This window comes from Strigops habroptila, chromosome 1 (genome assembly GCF_004027225.2).
Source record: "Strigops habroptila isolate Jane chromosome 1, bStrHab1.2.pri, whole genome shotgun sequence".
Taxonomy (NCBI): domain Eukaryota; kingdom Metazoa; phylum Chordata; class Aves; order Psittaciformes; family Psittacidae; genus Strigops; species Strigops habroptila.
This window is the reverse complement of record NC_044277.2, coordinates 13,092,643-13,109,403: the sequence shown is the minus strand read 5'-3', so window position 1 is coordinate 13,109,403 and position 16,761 is coordinate 13,092,643. Positions and strand designations below refer to the sequence as shown.

Below are 16,761 nucleotides of genomic sequence, written 5' to 3'. Positions count from 1 at the left end.
TACAAATAGAGGGAGAAAAGCCTTAAGTTATAATCTCATCTCTTCAGCCTGAATGATGGGACTTTTCTCCAAATAATAAAGCAAGCTATGGAAAGCTGTATTTCCTACTTAATTGAGGGGAAGGGGCTTATAAACTTGTAACTACAGAACCTTTGTAGTTAAAGAAGATGGTAAGTAAAAGTACAGAAACTCTACATTTCATAAAAACCATAAAGCTAGCTGCCATGAGCAAGGAAAATCACTTTCAGGAAAGTAATTAATACTCTGTAACTGGCTTTCTTGATGAAAAACTCTCTGCATGTGTCTGTAGGACTTCTATAAAAAGGTGCTTTAGAAAATTACTTTTTATTATTTTCTCATTCCTTCGTTACCTCTCTACAGTGTCCACAGTGAGCCCTGGATTTAGATACTTATTATCTTAATTCTACTGCAAGTAGCCCAATGGCTTTTGTTTTAATTAATTCTGTAGACTCAAAGGCTGGCCTGATATGATCAGCAGGAAAGCAGTTAGAGAGACATAAGCATTAATAAGCATTTTTGATGTATTGTTTGTTTGCATAATTCCCAGTGCTCAGCTAACACAAAACTGCACGTCTTATTTGTGCTTTATGTTGGGGTTTTTTGTAGGGTGATAGCTAGTTTATTGTTGTGGCTTAAGAACACTGTACCCCATTCAGCTGTGGTAACTGCCCTGGTCCATGCTCTTAACCTACAAAGAGCATGCAAAAGAATTTGACCTGGTCTACTGTAACAGCGCTAAACCAGATTACCTCACATCTGTTGTAGTTCAGAAATCCTACCCCAAGAGTTCTCATAGCTCGGCAAACGTGTTGTAACTTAGGTGGTACAGAACATAGTGCCACCCTTTGCCTCTGAACTTCAGATCATTTTCTTGTTTGTGTCTGCTGAACCCAAAATCCAGTCTCCCTTGGCATACTTCGGGTGCTTGCTTTTGTGTTCTTGCAAGTCAGGATGCAAGTCATATTCACCAACGTATGTTTACGGTTTATACCCATAATCCATGTTATGTGCTTATTACACACGACTGGGGTAAGGCACCACTGATGTGGTTGTGATTACCTGGTGATATGGTTACTTGTAATGTTACAGTGACTGCATGTACCACTAGGCTTCCACAGAACTTGTCTTGGGTACAAATGCTTTTCCAAACTCACAAACTCTTTAAGTTCACAGGTCTCCTTTGGGACTAATTTTCTAATGCCTCTAATGATTTAGATAAGCACAGAAATTCTGATGAGGGAAATAAACTGAAAAGCTAATCCTACGTGGAAGAAGTAGTATGGTATGTTTGCAAGAGGTTGTCATCTTTCTTACTTAAATATTTCATTTTTATCCTCTCATGCTTTTAAACTAAACTTTTGCCCTGGTTCATCTAGGGGTTCACTTACATCAGCCAGGCTCAGGGTCCTGAGATTTTGCTAGTGTATTATTAATATCTGCTCTTTAAAATTGAAGTCACCACTGAATTCAGAAGTTGATTTATTACTTCTGTAACCACCCAGTTCAGTACGAGCAACAGAGGAAGTGCTGCAGCTTCAGCAGGTCAGTCTGAACCACCCACCCCAGCACTATAATCATAAAATGGTTTAGGTTGGAAGGGACCTTAAAGCTCATCTAGTTCCAACCTCCTGCTATGGGCAGGGACACTTTCCACTATACCGGGTTGCTTAAAGCCCCGTCCAACCTGGCCTTGAACACTGCCAGGGATGGGGCAGCCACAGCTTCTCTGGGCAACCTGTGCCAGTGTCTCACCACCCTCATAGTGAAGAACTTCTTTAATCTACATCTACCCTCTTTCAGTTTAAAGCCATTCCCCTTTGTCCTATCGCTGCTTGCTTTTATAAAAAGTCCTTCTCCAGCTTTCTAGGCACTGGAGCTGCTCTAAGGTCTCCCTGGACCCTTCTCTTCTCCAGGCTGAGCATCCCCAGCTCTCAGCCTGTCCTCACAGGCCACATTCCTGTGGCCTTTCAGTGAATTCCAGCAACAACACGAAACAAATGCTGAGTGCTTATGCTTTCAGCATGTTGGCAACAGCACCGCTCTCCCATGAACATGGAGCTTACTCAACAGAAAGCACCAGTGCACCATTGACAGTACATTAATACTTTTTTTATTTTAAATCTTTAAAAGTCATTCCATCAATGCGATGAAGAGTTCTCTCAAGTAACTGAATTCTTAACAGAATGCCTGAAGTTGAAAATGTATTTTTCCCCAGCCCAAAACCAGAGGCCAGCCTTCCAAACAGCTTGTTTGGGTACAAATTAAGCTCACCTCACAGAAATCCAATAAATGACTTTATTAAATATATTCTTTTCCTCTAAAATATAAATATTCACTATACTTTTATAAATGTGGAGTAGGTCCATATTTCGTCTATCCCATCCAAATATGAATCAGTCCAAAATCTGAAAATGAAGAAATAGCATCTGTAATTATCATTATTTTTTCTATAAATATATATAATATGAATTTTCTTTGCAAACTGTTATTCACTTATACTTCATATAGTACTGAGCACCTTAGACTACATATTGTGTCATTTAATTGTTGGTACTAATATAGGAATTTGTAATATTTACAATGCACATACATGTTAGGTATAACATTCCAGTGATTTGTAAGTGTTAAAGGAATAAGGAAATAGTGCAGTATAGTTTACACACATATTTAACCTACTCCACACAAGTTTTCACTTTAACCTCTGGAACTTTTATAAGGAGCCTGTGTCCAAATTCTTCAGTTATACTTTGGAACAGCAACAAAAATGTCCCAAATTGCTTTCTGAAGTCTTCACACAAAGGTTTACTTGCTGATGTGGTGTGAGCTCATACTGAAAGACGCAGACCCCAGCGTACCGACTGCTCTCAGCTTCTCAGGAGGTGTTCTCCCAGAAGCTGCCAAGCCAAGAGAGACCCAAGGAACCGCCACCATCAGTAATGTGAGCGGCAGCAGGTGCTAAAGGAGAAATGTCCATTTGGACAGTGTTGGTAAGCCATGTAACATCATCTCCCACCCTGTGAATTTACACAAGGAATTAAGTTTTAAGTACCGTAACAGTAAAACCAAAGTCCACAGCTCGGTGAATGCTGGCTTTAGACTGGTGAGAAGTGCTGGGAGTGGGGCTGCTCCTCCAGCGGGTGGTTTAAGCTGTTGTTCTTTGATCGTCATTTCTGTATTTGTGAATTCAGCCCATTATCTTAATTTTTTAATTAGTCTCAATGATTAAGATACCCGTGGAAACCACCACGAACTAATTCCTATGCTGTGAACAGGAATAGTCCAGCATGACTTAGGCTCAACTCTCAAGACTTAGCTTAAAAACAACATGGAACCAAATTGTATTTTTAATTTCCCTCTTTGCCAGCCAAGTGATGCCAAGTTGAAACTTACGTGCTTTCTCAAAAATAAACGTGTTGTGATACAAGAGAACTTCCACAGACTTTGGGTTCATTATTTCCTGTACAGTTCCTGTCCTTCTAAGTGTGAATTTAGGGCAAAACTTCGCATCAAACAAAACCCCTCCCCTATGTGAAGCAGTTCTGGTTACAAAGTAAGAGCAACATAAATTCCATCCCTGTTCTGCTGCTTTCTCTTCCCACCCAACCATACTAAGCCAATTTAGTAGTTCCAAGTGCAAGCTGTGTGTATCACCTCTGATGATGGTCAGTGTTTCTGCCTGCTGCCTGCTTTGTACCCATATAACTGTGAACAGTGAATTGTGTGTTTTGACTTAATACAGTAGTTGTGTTGCAAAACAGGAACTAGCAAGTTATGAATGTGGAGGTGAATGTCCTACATTTCACCAGCAGGAATAAATCAAGTTGTCAAGTCATGGTCATAGGAGCAGTTCCATATTAAGGCTTTTCTGGCATTTTATCTCATCTCATCCTGGTGTGTTTCCTCGCTGTGGTGGAGCTGCTTGAATAACTTCTCTATTCTAATCTAGGAAACTCTCAGAAAAATCAAGTCTTCCTCCTTCTCTGCATTTGTTCTTCCATGAAGACAGACAACCAGCCTCATCTGAGTTGAGGGGGTGACACGGGGTAGGAGGACAGGAAGCTCAGCATGGTTTTCTCTTGGAAAACTGCTGTGGCAGTGTGCTGGCAGAAGTTTAGGTCATGCTTTAACATGGATTCAGGTAACTCTCACCTAAGCTAGGAGGCCCAGGGAGCTGGAACTCATTAAACCATTCTGGAAAGTCACTGTAAAAATACATCCTGTGTGGTCATTAAGAAATGATGCTCCTATGTCCCTTCCTGACAGCTGAGTCTCAATGCATCACTACAGCTAGTCCTGTTTTGGGAATGTATATAAGATGCCCTCATCATTTAATGTGATAGTGCCCCTCCAGCTGTTCACTGACCATGGCTGTTTTGAGTTAGAGCATCTGACTCCAAGGTGCACACTTGCATGCTCTGCTTGGTGCCCAAGCAATGACTTCTGACAGTGCTCCACAAGAAAAGTCTGTAACTGGCGCACAGGTTAGAACAGGAACAATATTTTACTTTTGAGTGGTGGGACAATCTTGTTTGGAGAACTTCTACTCAACCAACCGTGAGCTTGCATCACAACCAACACCTGCTCTTGTCTGCTTAGCCCTTTACTTATTCTATATAAACAAGTACATTGAAATAGGCACAATTTATGATTCTGGAACATTTACATGTATGGTACTACATGCTTCTACTGTCTCTTATGGGATTTTAAAATCCCATTATTTACAATGAAATCCACCATTTTCCTTGTCATGCGACCTCTTCAGCTGATCAAAATGAAACCTGGGCCTTGGAAGACTGCAGAAACCATCAAGGCCTGGTACTGAGCCCCAAGCTGGTGTATGCTACTGGCTGGTACAGGTTGCTGCTGTTGACTGTACTTCAGATTAGCATGGTCATCCATCTCTCCTTGAAGAAACAGATGTATCCCACTTATGCCACCAAGCCAAGTCTTGTAATCTTTGCTGAGAGGAAGGAATGAATGATGAACACAATTGGTTTTGGACAGGAATGAAGGTCCAGTTGCTGAAAGTACAGAAAGAAATGAAGTTGAGAATGATTAGATTAGATTACGGCTCAAATAAGCAATAATTTGTGGAGTACTTGATGAACTGCTGCCTGGTATTTTGAACAAGCTTCTATTAATAACAACCCTTTATTATAACATATGGTCTTCCCTTTGCATACAGCTGCAAATATTTAGTTTACTAAAAGTAATACGCATTTTGAGAGCAGATGAGATCCTGGTGCCTCTGGGCTTGCATCCACCTAGGCAAGCAGCAGAAAACTCAGTCAGATGCTGCAAGCAGTCCTCCAAGAGGTTCAACCCCTCCATCATTTCGGGCTCTGTTTCTGACCAGGGATGGTGGTGGAACTGCTGTGGCCAATAGCCAGTGCAGCTGCTGTTGTGTACAGCTGAAGCAGGATACTGAACGTTCAGCTGATGCTGCCTCTGTTCACACAGCAAGACTGAATGGTGACTTTTTTCCCCCATAGTCATGGTTCAGATGATCTCACCTCATGCTTGCTAAGGATGACAGACTTGTCAGCGTGGACAGCAGGTTCAACAGTAGGCTCCCATCAAAACAAACCAGATTTGCCTTTCCACCAGTCATATATTAACCTTATTGACAGTTAGTAACAAATTCCCTTCTGAAAGCCTGACGATAAGCAGTTCACAGGGTTTATGTTATCAATGATGACATGAAGAATTAACTACTCAATGTGCTCAGGAACTGCTGAAAAACTTTGGCAGGAAAGACCATGTTTACATGCATAATTTATGGTATCCAAACTGCTTGTAGGAATAAGCACCTTATTCTTAGGGATCATGACAGCTAACTTAGAGGCTTAAGCAGACAGTTTGCATTACAGTTGTAGTCTTTGATTTTTTTCAGCAACTAGATGTTCAAAGATAAACATAGGTGGTTGTTATAAATCCCTATGTGCACATCAGAATTAATATCTCATTCTTAAGTTCTTCCACCCAGAATCACTTAAAAAGTGCAATGGATACATACAAAAATTCTAACATCTGGCTATTTGGAGATACAATTTGTTCTTCGATATAAGAAATCTTTCATCCCTCTTTGCATGGTTTTACAATTTTATCTCTCTTTTTAGTTTATCTGTCTCCTAAAGCCAGATCGACATGCTGTCCTAGAAAGCATGGTGTCTCAGTAGTGGTACTGGGACTTGGTACTGGCCAACTGTTATTAGAACAGGCCAGAGCAGCACAGAATATAATATTTCAGATGGAAGTGATCTACAATAATCATCTAGTCCAACTTCCATCAGTGCTTCTCCATCCCCACAGCCTGAAGGACCACCAAATAACATTTGGTGATGATGGTAACATGCATCCCTTTGCTAAACGCAATACTTACAATTTCTCCATCCTTTCCTCCAAAGTCTAAATAAAGCATCCTTATCCCATCATCCGAGGACATTTTCAGTTTTTCATAGGGATATTGTGCAATTGTCTTAGAGAAGGCACCATCTTGTGGTTCAGTTGTAAGAGAGAATCCATGTTCATAATGGATGGTCAAGCGGCACTCCTGGCTTTTGTATGTGCAAGCTAGAGAAGAAACAACATTTAGTCTGTAGCGTTCTTAAAAGCAACAAAGTCCATTTCGCTGCAGATACCTGCATCTTACACTCGATCTCAACACTCTCTTGTGGAAACTAACCTTTCCTAAAGCTGGGCTAATCATGCTTTAACTGTAAACCTGCAGCAATCTGCCTGTTGTGCAAGGTCCAAGCAAGGTTTGTTAGTGATGGTGTAAACACACAGACTAAAACTGTGCTTGGCAGCAGCAGTCCTGATGTCAGTCCTTTCAGCTATTTGCTGCATTCTTCATCTTGCTGCATACATCTACATGCTGACCCCAAGCCAATCTAGTGAAGTTTAAGAAGGCTCAGGCTGGCGTTGCTTCCTCACATACCTTGACAAAGTCACAGCTACTCTTCTTCTTACGTCTGACAGACATAGCCAAAATCAATAAATGCGGCGCACACCACATGAGACAATTAGAAGCTGTAAAGGGTTTCCCTAAAGTATTTTGACAAAGATGAAGACACTCCTGAGGCTTCATTAGTGTCGTGGTAATTGAAAAAAGGCCCAGATAATTGTATATAATAGCTACTGCAGCAGAAAGTCTGCATCTTCCCCTCAGCTCAGCAACACAGGCCATGATCCAAGTTAAAAAATGAAGAGTTTAGGTCTTCACATCCCAAATTCTCTTTTCTACCACTTTCCTGTGAACAGTTCTGCCAAGAACGGTCCTTTGCACTGGCATAAAACCACCACAATTAAAGAAGGAGCTGATGCCCTCCTTCTGCTTTTGGAAAGAAAGGCACCCGTGTCTCTGTGCTGAGGAGATGGACATGCCCTCAAGCTGGTTCCCACTGAACACTGGTTGATTTCCACATTGGAGGAGCCTGGCAGCCTACAGGCAGGTGTCCTGTGCTCAGCAGCACGTGGCTGTACCTGATGGCTTCATGAAATCCGAGCTACCCTTTGGCATGGAGTGGATTTGTGCTTTGGCTCTTTCTCTCACATTTTTTAGGCAATGAATGGCAATAATGCTCAATTTAACAGCCCTATACTGTAGGGCTAATGGGGGAAGGACTCCCAAATTCTGGAGTCATTCAAGAGAAAGGCCCAGCGTCAAAGCCCCAGAGCCATCAACCCAGGCTAGGCAGGTACCTGGCCAAACAGGCCATCACTCTAGATTACTTCTGTTCCAGTCCATTTTGCATGTACGGAGTGCTAAGAAATGCCACCCTGGTGCTCAGGGTCAGAAATGACCAGCTAATGTCAAAATATGGCTATCGGACTGCTTTGTATTTTTTCACTCTTTTCAAGTGTGCAGAGCTGGGTACGTGTAATTGACCAATTCATGCTTGTAAATGTGCCGGTCCTCCTCTGCGTCCTCCCTTTGCAGGAGAAACTCCAGCCAGGCTCTCAGGAGCCTGAGTCTCAGAAACATGCTCTTTTCAGTGGGTTTCTCTGACAATCACTCCTCCGTGACATGCAGCCCTCTGACCTGTGTCTGAAAAAACGTCCTGAAAACAAGACCAGAAGTCAGAATGACAGTGACTGTGTCATGGCCACAGGTATCACACCAGCTGGGACTGGCTCAGAAACCAAGGGGACAGTATTTTAAACACACAGAACCCTAAATATGCACAGTTTTTTGAATGAATCACCTCTAGCAGAAGTACCCGGAACTACCCACGAGCACCATGAGGATGTGTGGAGATGTGGCACTGCAGGTGTTACTCACATGTGGTGATTTCCGTGATAAGCTCTGCAGAGTTGTGGCAGCCCTGCACGATGCTCCTTGTCCACAGTGAGAGGTCTCGGCTAGTCTCTGTCCTGAACAGATGGGTTTCTATCCCTTGCCTTGTACCGGTACGGGTTGCAAAAGATAAATCCATCCCTGACTGTGGTGAGCCTTTTCCTGGGCCAGAATGGACCAACCTGCAGTCGGATGTGAGAACACATGAGTGAATTATAACGCTGACATACAGCACTGCGCCAAAATCCCCATCTGAGCACAGTTCTGCTCTGCGTGTTCCTAAATGCACGTGGTTGGGAGCACAAGAACACACATCTCCTTTGTATTTGAGCCTAAAGTGACTCCCAGTGACACTCAGAAGAGTGATGGTCCAAGGCAGCAAGTACAGAAGCAGTTGGACATGCAGGTGATGACAGGGATGTCCCAAAATTTCCTAATGAACTGTACAAAACACCACTTTAGATGAGGAACTAAGAGAAATCACTGACTGCTCTGTGATGATCTGTTCAGTCCACAGATACAAGTGCTCACTCAGATGCGGCAGCTGAATCCCAACTTTCACTGTCAAGCAGCATTTGCAATAAAGCTTAAACATCTGCAGACGAACTCAGTGATAAATGCTGTTGGGTAAAGTAAGACATTCTATAAAATGCACAGATGCCAAAGTACTGTCTTGTGCCTACTTTTCCTACAAGGAATCTGCAAAATGCAAGATGTTGCAGCTACTTGTAATCTGAAATTCTCTCCCATTTTGCTGCAATTAACATTTTGCTTGGCATCAACAGCTGATCTCCTGTGACCAGGAAAGGTTCATTCATCTGGGCAAACACTACATTGGAGGGAATATTTTCCAGTGAGAAAATCAATACCTCAGAATATTTAATTGTTCTTTAAGCTGCCCTTTTGTGTTGGGTTTTTTTTTTTTTCCCTGCAGAAGCGTGGACAATGAATATAGAATTCACTCAGGGACATGACACTGATTCAGCTGAAAAACATAAGCCAGAGGAGCTCATCATTCTTTGAGGCCCAGAGACTAACCCTCAGAGGCAGTCACAAAATGAAATTCTTCTGAAAAGCTTATTTCTGTTTTTTCTGTTTCTCTTTCTATAGGCAATCCATATACATCATATGAGACTATAAAGTAAGTGTGCAGCATGGTAGAGAATACTTGTGCTGAAGGATAAAGCATCAGATTATACTGATCATCTATGGAATGCTAATTCACCCTCAAATTATTGTTTTGCATCTGGAAGAATAGTTCCCTTTAGCTGATGCTTTAGAACTATGCCATCAAATAGACATGTTTTAATAGCAAAAAAAGCAGAAAGGAAAGAAAAAGCACGACTTTAGCTGTTCAGTTATTGTGACACTAACCATAGGGTATCTGAAGTTTTCCCCAATTCCCTGCAGTCTGTTTTGACATTTGGGATGCGCATTGTGCCGAACAGATGTGTCCCTCTTTCATACCCCACCAGAAGGCTTGCAAGATTTGTTCATTTGTTCATGCTCAGGTTTGTGGTAAGTTTCTTTGGATTTTCAGCATCTGCCTTGATTTCATGGTCCCAGGAGGCCACGGGAGGTGAGTGTAAATCCTAGTCAGAGCTACCCTGCACCATGACTGGGCAGGAAAGCCTCTTCCAGGCAGGCGCCAAATGCTTTCCTGCCTCTAGAAGGGCTGTGTTAACACCCTGCTCAGTTTTGGTACTCAAGGCCTCCACCTGCAGGTTTTGCAGTGAGGGACTCAGCAGCAAACAACCCAAAACCTGTAATTCACTCTCATCTGGCACGAGGAGGTGGAAAGACAGATAGTTCCAGTGCTTTATTTCCCCTCAAATCCACCCCCCGAGCTCCCCTACATCTTCATGCTTTCTCCATAGCACTGGCATTGTAGGTTTTTCAGCACACGGATAGAATGAAGACGTACTTTACAAATTAAAATGTGTGGACACATCCAACATGAACACTGTTTCTTGCCTGCCTTCCCATTGCATTATGCAGTCTCACTATTTAAAAAGACTTTTCTGTCATACAACTCCAGACTGTGCTTTGGAACATGCAGTTAAACATGACCTAGACAAATATGCAGGGGAACATTTGATAGTATTTATGTACCAGCTGTCAGTACTGATGTATGTGGGTACAGGTCAAAGGACTCCCAAGCTTTAATAAAGTTGCATTCATGTAAGCGGCTTCATTTACATAAATGATATTTTACCCGAAAGACCACAAAAATACCTTAAAAGGCAAAAAATAGTCTTAGAAACTTCACAGAAGGGCTCCCCTCAGCCCTGCCTCCTGTCACTCTGAGCACAGCAGAAGTTGTGTGTGGGGAGGGCTGGCTCCTGTAATATTCACCTGCAGTCCATGAAGGTTATTGGGCTCTGTGGAAGTTTCTGAGATGCCTCCTGCATGCAGGAGCCAGAGCACCCTTCCCCAGAGCAGCCAGAGCCGCAAGAGGGCAGGAGAAGGTTGGTCATCACGATCAAGTCTGTTTGCAAAGAGCATAGATAACAGGCAGCGGCGGTAAAATGCAACTCTCAGCGTACCCCAGGGAGCCAGGGAGACAACTCCAATCTTCCCTAATTTCTTCCTTGTCTCTCTATGTTTTAGGGACCTTTTAAGCAATATTCTTTGCAAAGGTGTGATAGCACGATGGGCACATGAAGTGCTGCGTGAGATGCACTGGGACCTGCTTTTCATCTCAATGCTCTGAGAAGAGTTTCAACCAGTTACTGCAACAGCAAAATCTAATGGCCTCTTCAAAAAGGACAGTGAAACCAGCATGGACATTCAAAGCAAGTGTTCAGCTGCTCATTCAAGATTTATTTCAGAAGAGCCCATGATACAAGTGCACTGACAGTCTGCAGCTCTGCCCTGTAGAAAGCTACTATCATCTGACCTTTCTTATGTTGAAACCACTCCTTACCCTGACTTAGCATTTGAAACCTGCTCTGGAATGGCTGCACTCTGGAAACGTACGATCTCAATTTGAGTTCTGCACGGAGGGAGCTACAACCACCCTCACCGTCCTGGGAAGACAGCACCTCATACACCTTCCTGGGGTGCTGGGGGGCCCCAGTGCTCCCCACCTTCCCCTCTGCCCACTTGCACAGATGACTAATCAGTGCTCAAGCTCCTTCCCCAACTTCCCATGGCATAAACTATCAAACTGCTTTAATACTTTCTGGTTCCAGGCCTCAGCTTTACACAAAAGCTATTCACCTGATCTTTAATCAGAGCCCAACATGGGCTACCTTTCTTTTTTCTTTTTTCTTTCATTTCATATCTGGCTATGATAGACAATGGAATTCGACTGCAAACATTTAAGATGTAATTACTTAATCCCTATTCCCAAACTAGAGGGAGGCACTGTTATTCACGCATAAGGAAACACTGAAACAGGGATTATGACAAAAAGGTCCTTGGAGTCAGGGCTATGAGCCAGCTGCTGTGCCTCCCGGTGCAGAGATTTAAAGGAACAACTTAAATCTGATCTCAGGTTTCTGTGAGCTATTAGTCATATTCTACATAAAGCTGCGAAAGACTGGAAAGTATTTTTTTGGTCTTAACAGCATCCATAGGTTGAAGGGAAAGTTATCAACAAACAAAAAGGACATGTTGAAATTCTGCTGTTAAAATACTCTAAGAACATCGTAATCCTTCTACCACTTTCCAATTTTCTCTGCTCATTATGTCCTGGGTAGATTAAGCATGACTCTCTACAGTATCTGGCATTGAAGTTTTCCAGTTTCAGCAGCTTTTCAAATATGCATTAGCTAAGCAAAAATGTTTTCCCAAGGACTCATAAAAATCTGAATGTCGGGAGCAGCCAAGATTACAACATGTGGTCTGCAAACTTTCCAGGTGAAAAGTTCCAAACTGCACTGATCAATGAACAGAGGGGATTAAAAAACCTGTCACGAGGAGGGTAATCACTGACCGAGCGTGAACACAGCAGTCGATACCAACAGCAATCCCTGTGTATGTCTCTTTTTTTTTTCTTCTATAACTGTACTCAGCACGACAGATCATAAAAGCAGGATCCTGCAGGGTTTTAATCACAATCATCCAAAACAGTAGGTGTAATGATTTGGGGAATCTGTCAGTTTATGTAATCTGCTCACTTTGGGGATTCATGTATTTATATGTATTTATCAGATTGCGACTCCATTCTGAATGTCAGGTTCTGTATACGTGCTTTTTACCCACGTGTTAAATTCACAGTGATATTGGTAAGAAATCACAAAGTTGGTGCTGGAACAGCTTTGGGATGTCACCTGGTGCATCCCCCTTCCCAGGGCATGAAAATGCTCCTGAGGGTCACAGCACCACCCGTCCTTCAAAGTCCCCACTGATGAGGATCATACACCTTTCCTAGGGAATCTAATCCAGTATCTCACCTGCACACCATGTTTTTCCCAGGACCTCCCCTGCCACAAATGCAGCCAACTATGTCCTGTTGTATCCAGGAGGGAACTGGAAAACATGCTCCCCTGTCCTTCTTGTGTCTCATTTTCATAGTTGAAAACCATTTACATGTTTTCCATGGACTTCTGTAAACAGGTAATGTTTCTTAAGTATTCCCTACTGATAGTGTTTTCTGGGTCTTACATTTGCATCAATTTCTTCCAGACCTTCCACAGTTAACTGGCATCTTTTTGGAAGCCTCCCATGAAGGCAGTGTATCACCCAAGCCTTTAACTCATGCCCTGCACTTAAGTATGATCACTACACCTGCCCAACACGCAGCACTTCTGCTGAAACCCTAGATGATTTGTCTTTGTTTTCCCCTCTCAAAAACAGAACACCGTAGATTTAAGCAATTTTGCCACATTGCCCAGATGCTTCCCGGCAGAGCAACCACTTTGTCACTTATTTTCCACCCCAAACCAGCACAGCTCATTACTCCCCAGCACTGAACTTTGCACTTGTCCTTTTAAAATTGCTTCCTGTGTTTCTTACAGACCATCTTTCCAGTCTGTAAAGACCCTTCTCATTCCCCTTCATCTGAAGGCTGATGCTCCTCCACTCACAAGGGGATGCCGTCAGACAAGGAGATGACTATCCCCACTCAAGGCAAGTCAGTTGCAATCAAATCTGAACTCTTGAGAAAAAATAATAGAGTAACAGGTCGTCCAAGACAAGGACTTGGATTGGTTCATGCAGTAAGTCGGTGGTCTCTGCTAATGAGGGCTGGCAATGCCCACCAAAGAGCTGCCTTTACATGTGAGAACATATGGACAGGAAGCGGCAGAGTGCTCTGCAGGATCTCCAGTCACTTTAAGAAGGAGGATTTGGGTCCATGTACAAATGACACCCAGAAGCAGTGGAGAGAAAACACATCACCTTCTGCTGGGGAGCTCTTGCTTCACAAACTCGAAGGCTCAGTAACAGACCTGGACACAGGCTCTGGTCCCAGTGCCTTGCCCAGTTGTCATCAGCCGTTGTCAACCTTCACCACCACACCACCTGGCAGGCTGCAAGCTGCCAAGCTTGGGGCTCTCACCTCAAGTGACAGTAACAAAGGGTGAGTCAGAAGCTGGCTTCCCAGGAAGTCTGAAAGCTCCATCATGTGTAGGTAGACTGAGACAAAACAACCATCTGTGTAATTCACTGAGAGTTTTTGGTTGGTTTTTTAATATAATGATTTAGCAGCAAAGCCTCAGTTCATTTGGAGAGACAACCAAGAGACCGAGAACAAAAATTAACTAATGAGAGTGCAGTAAGAGACCCACTGCTTTTGACCTTGTGCAACCAGCCCTTCTGAATGAGAACTCATTGAAAATGGTACAATAGAGGCCTGTAGCAAGGCCAGCACAATGGAAGAGCAGCTCTTTCTCAAGCCGTTTGACCATACTGGCAGAGGAACGTGATTAAGATTCACATCAAGAAGCACGGACAGTTTCCACTGCATAAAGACAACCATGGGAAAGCTCTCTCTGAATTAGTGTTGATGGATACCTTCGAAATAATGCAGATGGTTATTTCCAACCTAGATTCAAGAATGAGTCTTCCAAGCACACCATTTTAAGCTAAAAAAGCCAGGAATTCATTTGCTAGAGCAGGAACAGAAGCTGTAATGAAATTAAGCATCTCCATCACAAGCGCGATCCCCCAGAAGTCCCAGACTGATGGTGCAGAACTGACACACCAGCACATCCAACTCAGGGCGACAATTTCACCTTTTCCAGCCTGGAGAAGCAGCTGAGTGCTTCTGCCAAGCCCTCAGGTCTGCACTCTGAGATAGAGATCTCAGGAGATTGAGCTCTCAGCTTTTTCAGCACTCCTGCTTCTGCATTTGGGCCAAACGGCAGCGTGCATAACCCTTCTGGTGTGCTTCTGGCCATCACCCTTGGCCAGAACTTGAAATGGAGAAGAGAGAAGTTAAGCTGAGCACATTGGCCCATTGAAGAAGAATCTGCTTCTCAAACCATGACATTTCAAGTGTGATATATGGCTATGCACCAGCTGTTCCTGGCTGACTAAGCTGTTCCCACCACTCTTGATATAAAAGCACAGGTACCTGGTGGCTAGCAGGGGGTAGGTATGCAGAGGGTTGAACCAAGCTTCCTTCATTCGCGGCATGCTCTCATATATTAAGAGGTCTTTCTCCGTCAAGACCACTAACACTGGCTTCCAGTGCTTCTCGTTGTCCCCTGGCACCTGAAAAAGAGCAAGTGTCGGTGAAACAAGAGGCAAAGCGACCATCGCACAGAGACTAACAATATGAACATGTTGAGTCCTGGGTGAGATAATGAACAAATGAGAGTTTTACTTCTTTGGCTTTTTGACATCTCCCACATGGATTTATAACCAGTTGCAGAAGAAATGGAGTAAAAAAAATGACACCTGCTGTTCTACAGCTCTTGTAGCCTTCCCTTACTATAGGCTACTCCATAAATGCAGTAAGGGAAGAAAACTGAGGCAGAGCTGGCTGTTATTTAGCTGTGGAATGCATGAAAGGACCTTAAATGTATACTTATAATGTGCACCATTCATGTGTTGCTGACATATTAACTCGAGCGCTGGACACTACTGCTGCTGTTTCTATTTTCATGAGTGAAAAAAGCTGCAACATCATCACTATTAAAGAAGAATGTCAGGTAAAAAACAGTGGTTTAGGAGCTTTTTTCCTCAGCAGTTCATGTTTTCATTGCTTCGCCTTCCTTCATACCATTCTTTCAGTTTTACAATTGCCAATTTATAAAAAGATCCAAGTTAAACAAGGTGTTGATCTGAAGCATTGACTCAGTGATAGATCTGCACCCACATTTCAAACCCATCTGTAGAAGTTGTCTAAAGACTGCAGCATCAGAGCCCTTTCCTGGCTGCAGAATCCAGACGTGGAATCGTACTTTGCAGGCTAAACATGTGGTAGTCTGCATGGCTACACAATCACTATTATGGGGACCAAGTATGGATCCTGGATTTTACTTCTTCTACTCTGGCAGCATAGAAGTGTCTTAAAATAGATGGAAATATTAAGGGTCTTAGTTTCAAGTAAGAATGAAGCTCGTCTTTCATAGACGAATTCATCATTTCACAGACAAATTCACCATTTTTCTGTCGGTGCCATGCTTTTAACCCCAAATGTCTTGGCTGGGTACTAAAGGGAATGAAACAAATTCTGGGATTCACCAGAGAATCCGATTGTCTACATGACTTCTCCATTAAGATATTCTCCACAAAAAAGAAGCTCTTGTCTCTGTGTTATGGTTGATGCCAGCTTACTTGCCTCAGGCATGTGTCACTGGCCACATCGCTGGGTGGAGAAACATGTTAAAAGGATCAATCAAAGGCTGGCCAGGCTTGGGAGTGGCACAGCCAGGAATCAGATCCTTAAGTACGATATGCCTTAAGTGATGGATTCAGATTAAGAACCACATTTGAAACACCTGTATTTTATAACAAGACAGAGTTCCACAAAGTTCTGATCTTCTAAGGACTTTCAAGACAGTTGTCGATAGCTTCACACCGGAACACCAATGCCCAAAGCAGATCTTAAACTAAGATTTTTGGCTTGTATAATCTTTAAGAGGTATTTTTCCTTCTCAATCAAGCTTTTCCAATAATCATATTCCTGTTTACAGTATTACTTGTTCATTAGTTGTTCATGTCTCTGTGTTAATCAACTTAAAGTCATAAACATTTCTTCCTTTTAATTTCTTCAGAATTTTTAATACTTATTTACAATTTTCTTGTGGTGACAGTTTTCTTGAAGTGCAACCTTTAATTTTCAAATAGGGTTGAATAAAGAAGCCACATAATTAACACACCTATTAATACACTCCAAAAAGAATGCAAAATCCAGAGTTCTCATAGCTTATGCACCATGGAAATATTCACATGAGCAAAAAGCATCCTCGGATTTTTAATTCCACAGTTATTAACTGCAGTTGACACCCTAGTTCTTAGCGTGGGAATATAGAAAGAAATGTTAC

General features: G+C 42.7%; 1 protein-coding gene across 1 annotated transcript in view; it reads right to left on the bottom strand.

The window, feature by feature from the left end:
* Nucleotides 1-2,108: 2,108 nt before the first annotated feature.
* SNTB1 (syntrophin beta 1) overlaps nucleotides 2,109-16,761 on the bottom strand; it is a 112,529-nt gene continuing 97,876 nt past the window's right edge. Inside the window, exons 4-7 of the mRNA XM_030487285.1 lie at nucleotides 14,844-14,983; nucleotides 8,306-8,502; nucleotides 6,404-6,594; nucleotides 2,109-5,042 (exon numbers count right to left, since the gene is read on the bottom strand). Of these exons, the coding sequence (XP_030343145.1) occupies nucleotides 4,950-5,042; nucleotides 6,404-6,594; nucleotides 8,306-8,502; nucleotides 14,844-14,983 (621 nt within the window). The 3' untranslated portion in view covers nucleotides 2,109-4,949. The remainder of the gene's footprint in view (nucleotides 5,043-6,403; nucleotides 6,595-8,305; nucleotides 8,503-14,843; nucleotides 14,984-16,761) is intronic.